General features: G+C 35.2%; 1 protein-coding gene across 1 annotated transcript in view; it reads left to right on the top strand.

Moving 5' to 3' along the window:
• The first annotated feature begins 710 nt into the window (after positions 1–710).
• LOC129217769 (trichohyalin-like) overlaps positions 711–17,113 on the top strand; it is a 150,957-nt gene continuing 134,554 nt past the window's right edge. Inside the window, 3 exon segments of the mRNA XM_054852113.1 lie at positions 711–731; positions 733–1,808; positions 1,872–2,508. Of these exon segments, the coding sequence (XP_054708088.1) occupies positions 711–731; positions 733–1,808; positions 1,872–2,508 (1,734 nt within the window).

The raw sequence follows: 17,113 nt of genomic DNA, 5'->3' as shown, positions 1-17,113 counted from the left end.
TGGCGACAATTTCTTCGCGTGTAGCAACCCTTTGCCTTTCCGGCAAATTGTGCGAGATGCGTGGATTGTCGCATGAACAGTTTGGAAGCGAGCGGCCCCGAATGTGAAATAAGGGGCCGCTAAGGGGCCCCCTGTTTTGTTGTGTTTTCTTTCGCTGTACATTAGTGCCTGTTCGTGCTTTTTGGATTATCTGTTTGCTTTTGTGTCGGAAAGTTTTAAGTATTTACAAATCGCTTTTTTTGTGTGTCTTCACTCTCAGAGGCTGCTTTGCAAGTGTTAAATTACCTACATTTCCTACCTTGTGCTTTGGATATATTCGTACTGTGGATTACGTGAAATTCATCAAAACATAAGCGTTTGAGTTTAGTTGTGAAATAAATTTTTCCTGCTTTCTCGTTTGCTTTTCCGGAGATTAACCGTTCACTGTTCCGTAAATATATTATTTGGTTGATTATTATCAGTTTCTGTTGATCACATGAATGTTATTTAAGCATCGTTGTATATTTATAAAATATGAAAAACTTACATCTTACAGTGAAACTAATTAATATTTTCACTTTTTACAAGTGTTTTCAACGATAAACTTTTAAGCAAAATTAAAATTTCCGAAGTCATTCCACTACACCCTCATTGTGTCGGTTGATTTTTATACAGTACATATTAATGAAATTTACTAATTAAAATTGTGCCTTTGGATAAAAAGCTTAAAAATGAATACTGTGTGTCCAGGATTTTGTGCCTCACCATGTCAAACCGAACCGCTGTAGGCGGTGCTTCAAAGACCTCCACGACCACGAATCGAGCAACGAAGTGACGACCAGCTTCACTCTTCCCTTGCCACGACGACGAAGGGAATCAGTGGCTGTCACAGAAACTCCGAAGCCGGAAGAAGCTGCTGTTGCTGACCAATCAGCAAGTTTCACGATCACAGAAACCACCTCCTTGGGACGCCGCACTCGACAGAGGTCCTCATCCACGTCGAGTTGGTTCCAAGAGAAAAAGGTAGACGAAGATCAGCGACAAAAGATCGATTCCCTATTTAGGAATGCAGACGATTCCAGCACGAGGTACAGAGACACTTCGGACAGTCAGAGCGTGGAGACTGTGGCTGTCGTTCGCCTTCCTGATCCGTCCAGGCGAAGGGGTTACACGGACAGTAAAGAAACTACATCTGTAAATAGGACTAACGACAAAAATGATTCGTTCATTAGCAAAAACTCTGTCACATCAACCGTCGAATCAAAATCTTCTTTTAGTAAACCGTCCGATGTTAATCTGAAAAGTGCGAAGTCAATTAGTGACAAACATGAAGAATCAAATCATAAACCTCCTGAAATACCGCCCAAAACGATGGAAAACAGATTTGACTTTCTCAAAAAGACCGATTCCACAAAGATAGAAAAGAAAGAGACGGAAAATAAAATTCTCGATAGTAAGTTTTCAAAATTTGGTTCTACGAAGACTTCAGAGACTGATTCCTTAAACAGAAGCAGTAGCTTTAGGTCAAAATTTGAACCCCAAAAAGAAAGTTCCTCAGCGAAGACTTCAGAGACTGATTCCTTAAACAGAAGCAGTAGTTTTAGGTCAAAATTTGAACCCCAAAAAGAAAGTTCTTCAGCAAGTGATTCTAAGTCTACAACAGAAAAGAAAACATTTGAATCAAGATTTGGGTCTCAGAAAGAAAGTTCCTCAACGAAGACTTCAGAGACTGATTCTTCAAACAGAAGTAGTAGTTATGGATCAAAATTTGATTCTCAAAAAGAAAGTTCTTCAGCAAGCGATTCCAAGTCTACAACAGAAAAGAAACCATTTGAGTCAAAATTTGGGTCTCAAAAAGAAAGTTCCTCAACAAGTGATTCCAAGTCCACAACTGAAAAGAAAACATTTGAATCAAAATTTGGTGAAAGAAGGCCAGTTGAGTCGAAGTTTGGCGAAGTAAAATTAAGAGATACAAAGTTTAGCGAGATTAGAGCAAGAGCTTCAAAATTTGAATCTTCCACTACAGATTCAAAATCCAAAGACATTAGTACAAAAGCAGAAAAAACTGCGGATATCAAAGGAAAGGATTCTTCATCAGATGTTTCTAAAACAGGTAATTTTCAAACCAAAGAACCAGTAAAATCTGTCGAAGATAAGCCAAAAGAGGCTGTAAAACCTGTTTTAGCAAGATTCGGTGGATTGAAAAGTTCAGAACCAGCAACGAAACCTCAACTTTCCCCTGTAGCACCAAAATCGGCTGCAACGCCGAAATCAACATTTTCATTGCCTTCAAAAACACCGGAAGTCACTACACCAGTCAAATCGCCACAAGTCACTACACCTGCCAAACCGCCACCAGTCGCTAAAGCAAAAGAGCCATCTTCAAGCAGTGAAGAAGAAGAAAGTGAAAGTGAATCTGAGGAATCTGATGAACCTGCTGCGAAGGTAGTTCCTAAACAAATACCAAAGGAACCCGAGAAGAAATCTGTGGCCGATGTCAAAAAAGTGGAAACTAAAGAAATATCACCGGTAAGATACCCTTTTAAACAGTTTATTATCCTTCTCAGTTTTGTAGGTAGAAATTGATAGGATTTTTATAAATAATTAGAAGACAATGGCATAGTCTCATTTCTTGGACCATAACCAAGACGAAATGAACGAGTCAATCTTTACCGTTGTGTCAACGTTTCCGTTCTAAATATATCTTAATAGGTAAATGGTAAAAACTTTAACACATATTTCAATAGAACTGAAAGTAACATGCTGCTCAATAGGTTATGTTTGGTGGTGGTTGTTCACTTAAGGTTGGCGAATATTAATTGGGGTAAATTTTGAGCTTTTAAAAAAATCTTATCCGTTAGATTCCATTCAAAGGGCTCTTAAATACAATGTCCAACAAAATGTATATACTCTTTAAATGACTTTAACAATTTTTATGATACAAAAAGGTTTCAAAGATCAAAAGAATACGAAAAAATATAGGAAACAGCCATTTATAGAAAAATGTTCAAATTGTTGGTCATTGTGATTGAGGCATAGGTTTTAACGCTGACCGGGAGAGGGGGACGCAGGCCCGTGACCAGATTTTCATAAAGGGAGGGGTTTAAATCTTACCGGGGGGGGGTATTCAATCCCTCACAACCTTTAGTTTTACTACAAACTGTCGATCCCAGTATGGCATTTATGCACCTGTAAGTACTGCTGTACCCCCCCCCTCTTCCCCTAGAAGAATAATTCTGGCTGCTCAAGTGACCAAAGTATTCCTTCATTTTACAGGTTCACTTTTATCAAACCTTGTTTGTTTCTTTTTAATTAAATCTGTTAACTATGCGGTTTATTGCAACAAGTATTTAAAACTCCACGAATTCTTTTTATGTAAGAGAATGCATATCAGGTTTTATGTTCTGAAATAATGCTTAGAACGAGCGTATTGTAGATGCAAATTACATTACTAAACACAATCACTAATACATCTTCATAGCTGCAACACGTGTCAAATTCATCATTACCTCCTTACAATAAGCAATATTAATGCTTTGTATTGGTAGATAATTCAACGGTTCTACCACCACAGTTTTTCCAAACTATTATTTCAGTCGGCAAAGCTTTAACAGTTGTAAATTACATAACATTTGAATGCTATGCAAAATTTTTTAAGTTATAAGAGAAAGAAATGCAAGCGTTTAGGTCCAACTGAGTTGAATTAAAGGAAAAAAAGTACAGAATTACTGAGTTAAAAATTACAGAAAAACTTCAGAGAGAAAGGGGGGGGGGGGGACGTTCAACGCAGACTTTCATATTAAAGTTAATTTAAGCCGATCGTTTTCTTCATTTGACATACTTTTTTTTTCAATGGGAGGGGTTTAACCCCTAAAACCCTCCCCTTGGACACGGCTCTGGGGGGGGGAGAGGGGCATGGCATCCGAAACTTCCTAATCAGTTTAATTGGCATTTGAATATTTTTTGTGCTGGTATTTTAAGTATAAAATCGGCTGCGTTCAATGAATTGAGAGCAACCATTGAAAGAGAATGTACCCAAACAAGATCGTTGACTTTTCAAAATATTTGGTGGGGCACCTAGAGACTTTGGGACCCTCCCCCCCTCTTCCCTCTCTCAAAAATTTTCTTTTGAAAAGATCGTCTTTATAAAAAGCATTTTTAGACAACCTGGAATCACTTTTTCTACTAAACCAATGCTTAGTTCTTTAACATATAGTTTCTATTCAGCCTAGGCTTGTAGGTTTTGTATTTGGGCAACATTTTACGTGAAAATGGAATTTTGTAAACATAAAGGATATAAATTTAATCGTATTTATTAAGCCAGAAATGGCGAAATTCTTCAGGCATTTTTTGAGTACTTTTAGAAATTCTTAATGGTTATTTTTAGCTTTCATTTAACTCAAAACTGTCATAGATCTTGAATTTGCAACTTTTCATACACACTTTAGCATTGATGGAACATTTTATTCTTACCACTGGAAGTTTAACTGCGGTGTTCATAGCTATTACAAAACTTACGAGGAAGTTTTTTAATGTTTTTTTTTTTTTTTTTTTTGAAAACGTGGTGTCATAAAATACTGAATAAAGAATTATTGGAGGGGCAAAATCTCTAAAAGCTCAATACTGGTGGGACACTACTTATGAAGTCAGTGCCAATGTACCCAAATACGAAATGAAATGGTTAGGAACATTTCGGATTTCATCAGTCAGCGCTATCAACTGTGCCGGTATCGTAAAAGCCGACAATTTGGACACTTTCAATTAAGTGCCTGGTTCCTACATTTATTCGCATTATTTTGTTTTTGAAACTTTCATGTATCATAATAATTAGTAGTACAATAGTCATTCAAAGAGTAAGTGTAAACATTTTTTGGGATACACTGAATATAGCTAAGAATGTAATTCTGATGAATAAAGGTAGTAATTAGCATGAAATAATGTGATAAATATTTTGCTTCAATTTATTAAAAATTAACTCAAAAATAAGACAGGAGTGGAACCTTTCTGGGGCTACTGTGGCATTCCGGGTTATTTTGATGAACGAATCTCGGAGTTATTATTTTTTTTTTTTTTGAGCAATCACGATTGCTTATTGCTTTCATTTGACTGTTTTGATGTGCTATCATTTTATTCCCCCCCCCCCCCGCCACCCTCTGCAGCATCACCGTCGACCGGCTCCTCACGATGCTGCTCCTATAGCGAAAACAGTATCCAGGTTGCGTCAATATCCTACACTTACACGCATACATACACGCACCTACACACACATACACCTACACACACACGCACCTACACACACACACATACATACGCCTACGCACACAAACACATACACACACAAACACACACAAACACATACACACACGCATACATACAGACACTTACACATACACACACACCTACACAGAACTACCCACACACTCATACGCACAACTACCCACACACTCGTACCTGCACACAAACACATATGCCTATACACACATACACATACCCCCTAAACACAAACACACCTCCCCCCCCCCACACACAAACACACATGCCTACATACACACACTCGTGATTGCGAAAAACATAATTTGAATTCAAGATGTCAAAATTCAAATTAATTTTTCTTTTCTTTATTTTTTTCTTCGTAATTTGTTTACAGACGTTCAAGGCTCTTATTTTTAACTAGCGGTAACCGCAAGGCTTTGCCCGTGGCAGAAAATTAAAAGGTCATTTGGTTAGCCTGTATATTTACAAATAATGGATGATGAATTTCTCGCCAATTTGCTATGTTCATTTACTCGCCCATGTTGTTGTAGTTTGCTCGTCACCGTTATGGTAATTTTTCTCGTCCACGTTATTGTAATTTGCTCGTCCACGTTGTGATAATTTGCTCGGCAAAAAGTTCTTAAAATTGGAATAGAAAAAGAACAAAATCGAATTTTCGATAAATCGCTTCGAGGTGCACACCCCTGTGCTACAAATTAATGCTGTGCCAAATTTCATGAAAATCGGCCGAATGGTCTAGGCGCTATGCTCGCCACAGACATCCAGACAGATATCAGCACACTTTCTAAACCATTTGTTTTGATTTACACTTTTATACTGCAGTCTGTAGTAATGTTTGCAGAAAATTACAATTATTTATTGTAAATTTGTGTTTAAATCTATTATTAAAGTACATTTATTTATTGTCATTGTTATTCATTATTGTTTTTTAATGAAGGTATACTTTAAAAAAAATATTTTGAAAACATATTTTCCTCCGATTAATCGGCAAAATTTGGCCCAATATAAATTTTCGGCAAAATGGCCGATTAATTGGTACTCGCCGATTAATCGGCGCATCCCTAATAGAAACTTTTTTTTTTTTTTCGATTTTGTTTTTCTCCAGTGCTGGAAAAATTCGGTATTGATGGGAATGTTACATGGGCAAAATTTTCTAAAAAACAAATATCTCCTTTGTTCATATCACAGGTAAATTTTGAGTCATATTCCAAGTCAAATTAGCAAACAAATATTTTTTCTCAACTATTATTTCATATTTTTATGAAACTTTCACAAGTCTTGGTTTTTGAGATATTAAATTTATATATGAGTTTAAAAAAGAATCTATCATGTATAATTGATGAGTAACTAATTCTTGAAATTCGTCAATAACCACTTTTTACTTACCAGCAATACTTCAAAATGTTATAACTGAAATTTTATGGGAGATACAGAATTGTCTGATAGCTTGTTTTTAAAGAAAAAGGCGTGCAGTTTAATTTGATAGGTCACGTGAACGTAAAAAAAAGTTTTAATGAAAAAGAAATTTTAAAAAACTTTAAAGTTTAAAAAATTCAAAAATTTTTGAAGCATTATTTTATAAATTTTGAATAAGTAGGAGAATGTGGGGCAAAGTGGAATGGTCAAATATTCACTCTGCTTTTAGCGCCACCTATCTAGTAATATTTTATGTAGTAACACATGTAGTCTACTCCAGTCAAGAAAAAAATACCTCTGAAAATATAATAATGCACGCAATTTTTAAAAATTGATACTTATGTTGGAATATTTTGTTGTAAGTCAAAAATTATTTTTGTTATTATTAAATGATAAACTTCGTTGTTAATATTTTAAATATTAATTGAGACCTTTAAATATTAAGAGCAATATTTATTTGTTTAATATTAAGCTTATTTATTTGTTTAAGCAGTACTTATTTGTTTAATATTAAGCTTTTTAATGCTTGGGTTTATCATAAGAAGCCTGTAGATGTTGTTTACATTGATTTTCAAAAAGCTTTCGACAAGGTACTGCATGTTGCTCTACTTAGCAAATTAGCTGATATAGGAATAGGAGGGAAAACTTTCATTTGAGTAAAAAACTGGCTGACCGGAAGGAAACAAAGGGTAGTTGTGAGAGGAAATCATTCTAATTGGAATGAGGTTTTAAGCGGGGCTCCTCGAGGATCAGTGTTAGGGCCTGGTTTGTTCATTGTTTTTATGAACGACATTCATAAAAATATTTCTGGGAACATGAATTGTTTTGCTGATGATGTCAAAGTTATGGGGAGTGTAGAAAATGAAGAACAAGCAAATCAGCTGCAAGAGGCTCTAGATCATATTACGGAGTGGGCCCAAAAGTGGGGTATGGCTGTTAATGATGGGAAATGTCAAGTGCTACATTTAGGGCATGGAAATAAGTGCACAAGTTATTATTTGCAAGGTTTAGTCATTAGTCAGGCAGACAAAGTTACTGATCTGGGCGTCTTCATAAGTCAGGATTTCAAGTTCAGCCAACAGTGCAACATTGCTAGTAAGAAAGCCAATAAGATGCTTGGATTTATCAATAGATCTATTTCAAACAAATCTAAAAAAGTTCTTCTGCCTATATATAGAAGTTTTTTAAGACCTCATTTGGAATATGCTGTTCAGTTTTGGTCTCCTTATCTTAAGAAAGATATTAATGTATTGGAAAGGGTTCAAAGGCGGGCTACAAGGCTAATAAATGGACTTTCTCATTTAGACTATGATTCCAGGCTTAGAAGGTTAAAAATGTACAGTCTTGAGCAAAGAAGACACCGAGGGGACACGATTCAGTTGTTTAAATTAATTAAAATGAAAGATGTTACAGGGCTGAAGTTTAGCACTGAAAACAGGACAAGGGATCATTGTTTTAAGCTATTTAAATCTCAGGCTAACATGGATATTAGGAAAAATTATTATTATCGCAGGGTAGTGGAACCTTGGAACAGTTTACCGGAAGGGGTGGTAATGAGCAAGGGAGTAGATAGTTTTAAGAGGGCCATTGATCTTCACTGGGGATTGTAAATTGACTAGGACCAGTCTAGCTGGGCGCAGAGCCTGTTGCTGGTCATCACTTTTGTATTTGTACTTGTATTCATTTGCATTTCAAATTCTTTGCGCAGCTAGTTGAGTGCATGTGGGGCAAAGCGGATGGGGCAACGTGAGATATTGTTAATTTCACGTACTCTTTCAATCTTTTATCAAATCAACTAAATATTTATTTATTATTTCATTTCTATTTCTTCATTTAATAATTATCTTATTTATTCATTTATTCACTTATTTTCTTATTCACTCACTATTTTATTTACTGATTTATTTTTCTAATTTATTACCTTATTTATTTATTTATTTATTTATTCGTTTATTGTTTCATTTCCTGTTCATTTATTCATTCATTTTTTTTTTTAATTTACTCATTCATTTGATCAAAAGTTTCTTAAATGATCTAATTAAAAATATTTCATTAGAAAAATATTTTATATTTCATTTTGCAGCATAAAAATTAAAAGTGAAAAATTTCCACCTTTTTTTGAGGTACGAATTTACTGCCAAAAATAAAAAAATAATTCTTCAATGCAAGTGTTATAATAAAATATACTGTTCTTTTTTGTGTACCGTAATTTTTAGAACAAATTTTTAAATTTTTCATTTTGAAAAAAGTAAGTGATCTGAACTATTTCAATTTGCGTCTCATTCCCTGTATATATATATAACTTTCGATGTGTTTTAATGCATACATACAAATATTATATTGGAAAGGGAATGTGAAGCAGTTACAGCAAATAATATAGGACGCTAATTTTTGATACACATTTTGGAAAGTTCATAAAACTATGAATGTGAGTTGGGGAGGGGGGGGGGCTTGAAAATTCAAAATTTGTTCCCAGATAATTCAAATTTTTAAAATGTTTTAATAAATATGTCACAAAAAATTAATTGAAAACATGATACAATTAGCAGTTATGGCTATAAATTTGCTATATAGTTAAAGACAAGTATTATGGAACTTAAAGGGATTCATGCATCTTAAGTTACCTAATGTCGATTTCATGAAATTAAAAGAGCTTATCTTTACTAATAATAAAGCTGAAAGTCTCTCTGTCTGTCAGGATCTCTGTGACGCGCATAGCGCCTAGACCGTTTGGCCGATTTTCATGAAATTTGGCACAAAGTTAGTTTGTAGCATGGGAGTGTGCACCTGGAAGCCATTTTCTGAAAATTCGATGTGGTTCTTTTTCTATTCCAATTTTAAGAACAAAATTACCATAAGATGGACGAGTAAATTACGAAATTATCATAACGTGGAACCGTAACATGGGCACAAGCCAATTGGCGAGATACGAAATTATCATAACGTGGAACCGTAACATGGGTACAAGCCAATTGGCGAGAAAATTCACCATACATTTGTAAATATACAGGCGAACCAAAAGACCTTTTAATTTTTCTATTACGGGCAAAGCCGTGCGGGTACCACTAGTTAACAATAAAAACACCATAAAAATAGGCTTTTAATGTACTGGACTTTTAAATTGTTTGCAGCCGTGCCCCAAAAAAATTTTTTTGAGCTCTGGTTTCAGCCATTTCTGCTTTTTGAATTTAAAAAATATTTTGACTTAAGGGGTCAATTTAAAGATGCAATGTCAGCTATTAATAAAGCGTGCGCTTTCCTTTCGACTATAAACTTGCCTATTGATTACATTCCTTTTCAATACAAACAAAGATTGCCAAAACACACCGAGCACAATTTTTAAACCATTTTTTTAAAAACCCACAATAACAACACTTTGAACTCTTATGTTGGTTTACTATCTGAAAGAATGGAAAGCAGAGTTCAGAACTTGAAGTAATAAACCATTCAGTTCTGTTCAGGCAATTGGGGTATCTGAGGGTACGTCTGCACTTGTTTATAGAAGCAGCTGATGTATTATGTAACTGTTATTGTAGTTTATAATGTGATTTAACTGGCTTTTATTTATATTAAATTTTTAATAAATTTAATTTCTTGCTAAAAAGCTACATATTTTTTATTTTAAAATACATTTTTTCAAATCAATTGAATTTTTTCCACGATTCGCAGTTTGCTAAAATGATTACTGATAAAATGTAAAATGCCATTACTTATTTGCTGGTACATAGTTCGGCAAAATTATTTTCTTTTTAAAACTCTTGATTTTTACAGAGCTTTCACTCTTCAATTTTTTATACCAAATTAATTAAAACGCATTACAAATATGCATTTTTTGAAAAGTTTGAATTAAAAAAAAGACCATTATTTTAAAAACTTCCTAATTTTTTTTATGAAAAAAAAGATCTACTTTATACTTTATTTGCTGTAACTGCTGATTCCTTTATGGTCCCACTCTAAAAATATATAGGTAATCATTACATAAAATTATATATGTTTTTTTTTAAATTATTATAGAACAATACGTCAATTTTAAAGTTTTTTTTCTGAAGTACATTCAAGTAACATATCAAATTAGACAGCACGTAATCACAATTCTCTTTAAAATAAAACCCGTACATAGCTCTCTAGCTCTAACAGAACTTGAGTTATAACATTTATAATACTGCTGGCCAGTAAAAAGAGATTCAAGACAGTAAAAGAATTCCGAAAATTATTTACTCATCGATTATGGATGATAGATTTTTTTTTTTTTTAAATTTTACATACATTTAAGGTGTCAAAAAGCAAGATTTCTGAAGAAAGAAACTGGAATCTTTCACATGAAAAATAGCCTATTTTTAACGCGCTGTAGCTCAAATTCGTCACCTTCAATCTTCTTTTTATAAGTATTTTTTAGATTTCGATTCCGAGTCACAGCTGACTACAACTGTATTTATGTCGAGGACTGCATACTAAGTGCCTTGCCTCCATTATTTTTTATACCGATAGATAACAGCACCATCACCGGATCGAACAGTTAATGAGAATTTAGTACTAGACCAGGAACTAATAGCTACCTGGTGCTAGCGCCCCCAGAGGTATCGTTTCACTTGGAGGATATTGAGACCACGAGCATATTTAACGTCGCCCAGTCCCCTTTAATGACGACGGTGGGTCTTCGACCATCGAGGTTCGAACTCAGAACCCTCCGGCCTCGAATCCGACACTCTACCGATCGGGTTACCACGGCCCAGTATTTTTTAGAAAGAACAGATTTTCTCCTACCAGAACATGTTTTTTTTTTTTTTTCTGTGAGAGTGTTTAAGATAAGGATTTAAAAATGAACTTGAAAAACTGTCTGTTGTTCACGAGTAAAACCTCGTTCTACAGTGTATAACGGATAGTGATTAATATGGAAACTAGTTTATAGTGGTTACACTGTTATTAGTCAGAAAGTTTTTTTTATTCTTCTTTTAAAAAGCTATTTTTCAAATGAAATATGATAGAAACTGGAAAAAAAAAGTTATAATTAATTTAAATTCTGAAATTTTGAATTAAAATTACGTTTTCGCAATCACGAGTTGCGACAGGATCCTACTTATTGGTTACTGCCCTACTCGCTTGTTTCTAGAAACGGCTCCTGTCCCTTCTCTTGGACGGTTACGTGTGTACAGTTGTGTAAGTGAATGTGTAGGTTTGTGTGTGTGCGTAAACCTGTGTGAATGCACGTTGGCATGTGTGTAGGTGTACAAAGGTGCGTGCGTGTATGTGTTGGTATATATTATTTTTCGGGTATTGTTTAAAAATCTTCAAGTAGAAGAACGTTATTGCCTCATGCATGCAAATTAGTTTCATTATATAAGAAGAGGCATTTCTGTGTTTTGTTTGGGGATCGAGATTCTGAATTGCTAGTATGCTGCCTTTTATTTACGCTGTAGTTGTTTTTAATAAATATGTTACTGATGTATAAATGTTTGATGTTTTTTTTTAACGATGAAGCTGCAACTTTGCTATGTTGGAAATTTTTCCAACGGTATGTGTGTGAGTGTGTACGTGTATGAGCGTGCGTGTGTGTAGGACATGAAAGCTACCGACCGGGAGAAGCGGCTACTGGGAGGAGTCGCGCCTGCAGAGGATGGTGCGGTTGAAAAAGGAACCAAACATCAAAGACGGTTGAAAACAATTAGTAATCGTCATTGCTCAAAAAGATCTTGTTCTGGCTGTTGCAACTGTTTCTTTCCAGAACAAGATATTTTTCTGTTTCTGTGATATCTAATTTGCAAGTTAATTTTCTAATAGAAGAAAGTAAAATTATTTTTCAATAACATCAGTTGTAAACCCATGCGAACTCGTTTGCACGGCAATCATCATCCGTTATACAGTGTATCTTCTCGTGAACGATAGATAGGTTTTAAAGTTCAATTTTAAATCTTTATCTAAAAAAACATCATTGAAAAAAAAATATTCTGACGGGGAAAAATTCTGGTCTTTCTATTTATACTAACGGAAAAAAGATTGACGGTGGCAAATTTGAGCTACAGACATTGAAAACAGGCTACTTTTCATGTGAAGGGAAGCACTTAGAATGACAATGCCTTTTACAAAATTAATATTTACGCTCTGCATCTGTAAACAATTAAAATCAAGTATTTTGACAATAGAATTACGAAGTTCGAGCTTTTGAATTATTATTATTATTTTTTTCATAATTTATGACAATTCGAAATCCAGGAAAAAATTTCCTCACAGCGTTTTGTCAAGACTTTACTTGCGTGCTACACAAAAGCTTATGAGCTTAAACTTACAGAAATACTAGAACGTAATAACAACCAAAAATACTTGAAGCTGCACAAATTTCAAGGCTTCCAGTGTAATAAAATGTTTTGCAATCTTTTATTCTTAAACGTATCGATTATTTACGACAGACAGTATTTCTATCTCATTTTTTCGTCCTTGTCTGAAAGAACACCCAAAAAAAAAAAAAAAACATTTCAGTAGCAAAAACTCTGTTCTTGCTAATGATACCATTCGAAAAGAAGATGCAAGGTGACAAATTTGAGCTACTACGTCAAAAACAAGCGATTCGTTAGGATTTGTTAACGATTTTGATGACTAATAATGTGGATGGCAATATCTCTTTACAATATCAATATTTACGCTGTGCAACTCTAGCACATTAAAAACAATGCGTTTAAATGCAAATATTTTGACAACAGAGTCACGAAGAACGAGCTTTTGAATTGTTTTTGTTCCGAATTTATGACATCCTAAACTCCGGGAAAACATTTTTCCACCGCGCTTTCTCAAGAGTTCACATGCGTGCTGCAAAAAAACTAATGAGTTCAAACTGACAAAAATACCAGAAGTTTTTTGACAACTAAAATGTGCTTTAGGCTCCCAAACTTTCAGTCCTCCAGTGTGAAAAATGTTTCTGCAACCAAAGCCTGACATTACAGTTCGTTTTATCACCCCTTTTTGAGGGATCCTATATCCTCAGGATTTGAATCTTGGATGCTGAAAGTTTGCATAGGTTACTTTCAAAGGCATGTCTGTACCTCGATAAAATTTCATCTAAGTCGAAGATGGTCCAGAATAAAATCCTCAGTTGGGTTTGTCTTCACCAGGGCCGTCCGAAGAGGGGGGCGAGCGGGGCAATCGCCCCGGGCCCCACGAAACGAGGGGGCGCCGCAAGACTTCCTTTCATTTTGTGTATCATAGATGCACAATCACAAACACACAAAACAGAGATGAAAAATGAAATTTTACAGGAGAAGCGTTTGAAGTTGAACTCTTCAGCAAGAGTCTCCAAAGACAGGGACCGCAACCGTCCCTGCCTTGAGGGACCTTGCAAAGGCAATTTTTCCGAATTGGAAGCTCTAAAGCGAAAATGCGATTTTTCGTGAGATGATGCGACGCCCTTTTCGTGAGACGATGATGACCCTTTTTGTTGACGTTAAGGAAAGTAATGGGGTTCAAATCTAACTCTCAGCTTTTCCGAATTGAAGTTTCAAAAACACCATTTTAGAAGACGATCTTTGGTTTATATTAGGAGGCGTAATACGTTTTCCACTTATACTCAACAAATTTTTGGTTCATGTTCTTAGTTTGATCAATATGAATAACTAGTTAAGTTTTAATTGTTTTTTATCTTATGGGGTAGCATTTTACAAGATAAATATTTGGAATTTTAACATTTCCATGTTATGCAAAGTTTTTGGGGTATTAATGTATGAAACGTATTAGAAACAGATTCATTGCTTTAATTTGGACTATCTATAGCCCTCTGACTGTTTTGTTCAGTAATATTTAAAAAATGCAAGTATGACGCGTTCACGCATACTATGCAATGATGTTATGTTATAACTAACTTGATTTTTCTGTTTTTATAAAGGGGGGGGGGAGGCGTCAGGAAGCTTTTGCCCCGGGCGCCGTTAGCTCTTCGGACGGCTCTGGTCTTCGCTAAACCAAAACCCTGGATTCATGCTTGCTTTCAATCCTATAATATAGCTTCCAATTCCCTGAAGCAATAACTCTAATCCGGTGAAGTTTACCGCAAGAAGACCAGCTGGTGCAAGAATGAGATATTTTTTTGAATCAGATTCCTGCCCATTTAGTCATGTGTAAGCGTCCATAAGGATTCGAAGATTGCGAGGAAAGAGGGATAAACCTCCGAATGTCCTTTTGCAGACGAGACTATGATGGATTCGTGGAACGAACTTCAAAAGCGGGCTCTTTTGCACTTTTCAGAATATTCTGTATGACATTCGCAAGATGAATGTGCGACACGAAATGAGCTTGGTTCCTTGCCATAAACCGGTAATCCATCCTTGTAATGGAGGTGGATTCGCACTCGTGACGTCACATTTCTGCTTCTTATGTGACATCATAATATAAATTTTACTTTTTTTTTTTTTCATTCTTTCGCGTCTCGTTCTTCCGCGGCACACCTGCGACTAATGATGTCTAGGCGATCTTCATTGGGGTCTTTAACCGGAGATAAAATGTTTTTGAATCTGATGTTCCACTGACATGATTAAGATGTCTTTTGGCAGCGGGTTTCAGAGCGGATGTTTTTTGAAGAGAATGTATCCCCCTTTGTCCAATGATATGTGTTGGTATTGTGCAATGTCTTGTCCTGATAAAGATCCAGATTGGGAAATGTTTTCGGTCGCCAGTTGCGAGCAGAAGCAAGTTTATTAGTCGCCACTCTTCCATACAGCGGATGCTTTTTGAAGAGAATGTATCCCCCTTTGTCCAATGATATGTGTTGGTATTGTGCAATGTCTTGTCTTGTCCTGATAAAGATCCAGATTGGGGAATGTCTTCGGTCGCCAGTTGCGAGCAGAAGCAAATTTATTAGTCGCCACTCTTCTACGGAGCGGATGCTTTTTGAAGAGAATGTATCCCCCTTTGTCCAATGATATGTGTTGGTATTGTGCAATGCCTTGTCTTGTCCTGATAAAGATCCAGATTGGGAGATGTTTTCAGTATCCAGTTGCGAGCAGAAGCAAATTTGTTAGTCGCCACTCTTCCATAGAGCGGATGCTTTTTTGAAGAGAAAGTATCCCTTTTTGTTTAATGATATGTGTTGGTATTGTGCAAAGTTTTGTCTTGTCCTGATAAAGATCAAGATTGGGAAATGTTCCCTTCCTTCGTTTCAATAGTCGCCACTTTTATTTTGTAAACTAAATTAAAATAGTTGAACAACAAAATTAGCTTTTGATTTTGTTGCTACTAGTTGCTACTTAAACATCAAAATAAGTCCTGTCCCAGAAAGTTTTACGAAACAGGTTTGAGTTGTATCTTTTATTAAATCCTACATTCTCTGTACATGTATGTGAGGACGGCATGTCTAGGGGATTTATTTAAGTCCACAGTGACGACACAGTACCGAATAAACATTTAATTACTTACAACACATAACAAAAACATGAAGAACATACATCGTAGCATTAACACTTCAACATTCTAATCTCTTAGCATTTTCCCGCCAACTAAGGCCAAGTTACACAGTCTCACTGCACGCTTATGAATCTTTAAAATATGGTTCTAATCCATGGGAATGTCTCATTAAACTACTACATGTATGAAAAAATTGGACTTCAAATAATTAATTAATGTTATTATTACTTTGCTAGGAAATTTTCTTTACTAATAATAAAGCTGAAAGTCCCTCTGTCTGTCAGGATCTCTGTGACGCGCATAGCGCCTAGACAGTTCGGCTGATTTTCATGAAATTTGGCACAAAGTTAGTTTGTAGAATGAGGGTGTGCTCCTCGAAGCGATTTTTCAAACATTCGATGTGGTTCTTTTTCTATTCCAATTTTAAGAACAAAACTATCATAAGATGGACGAGTTAATCACGAAATTATCATAACGTGGAATCGTAACATGAGTACAAGCCAATTGGCGAGAAAATTCACCATACATTATTTGTAAACATACAGGCGAACCGAAAGACCTTTTAATTTTTCTATAACGGGCAAAGCCGTGCAGGTACCACTAGTACTGAATAAACAACAAATGATTGATCAACAAATGTCCCTAAAACATTGATAAACAGTGTTAAAACACCTTATTATTTAAGTAGTTAGTAAAACTTTGTTCGTCATAGAATAAAAAGAAGTAGTCATTTTCAGGAACTCTAAACTAAAAAAAAAAAAAAAAAAACCTCCTACTTTGGCGAATGTCGAACAGGTGTTGCGAAAAGAAATCATTCACCCCCCCCCCCATCAGATTGGTGCATTTACAAAAAAATATTGATTTAACAACATCTGTGAGTATTTTCTTGGTAATTTGTTCTTCTAGTAATTTAGAAGACTAAATTGGGTATGCTGCCAAATGGCAACACGATGCATTTAAGGGTTAACATTATAAAATCAAGAGGAAAGATAATTAATACAATGAATGTCAATCCGGTTACTTAAAATTATTCGATGAATATAAAAATCAATATCTCAATCCT

Source organism: Uloborus diversus, chromosome 2 (assembly GCF_026930045.1).
Source record: "Uloborus diversus isolate 005 chromosome 2, Udiv.v.3.1, whole genome shotgun sequence".
In the NCBI taxonomy this organism is placed as follows: Eukaryota; Metazoa; Arthropoda; class Arachnida; order Araneae; family Uloboridae; genus Uloborus; species Uloborus diversus.
The sequence above is the reverse complement of the archived record's forward strand: the minus strand, read 5'-3'. Positions and strand labels throughout refer to the sequence as shown.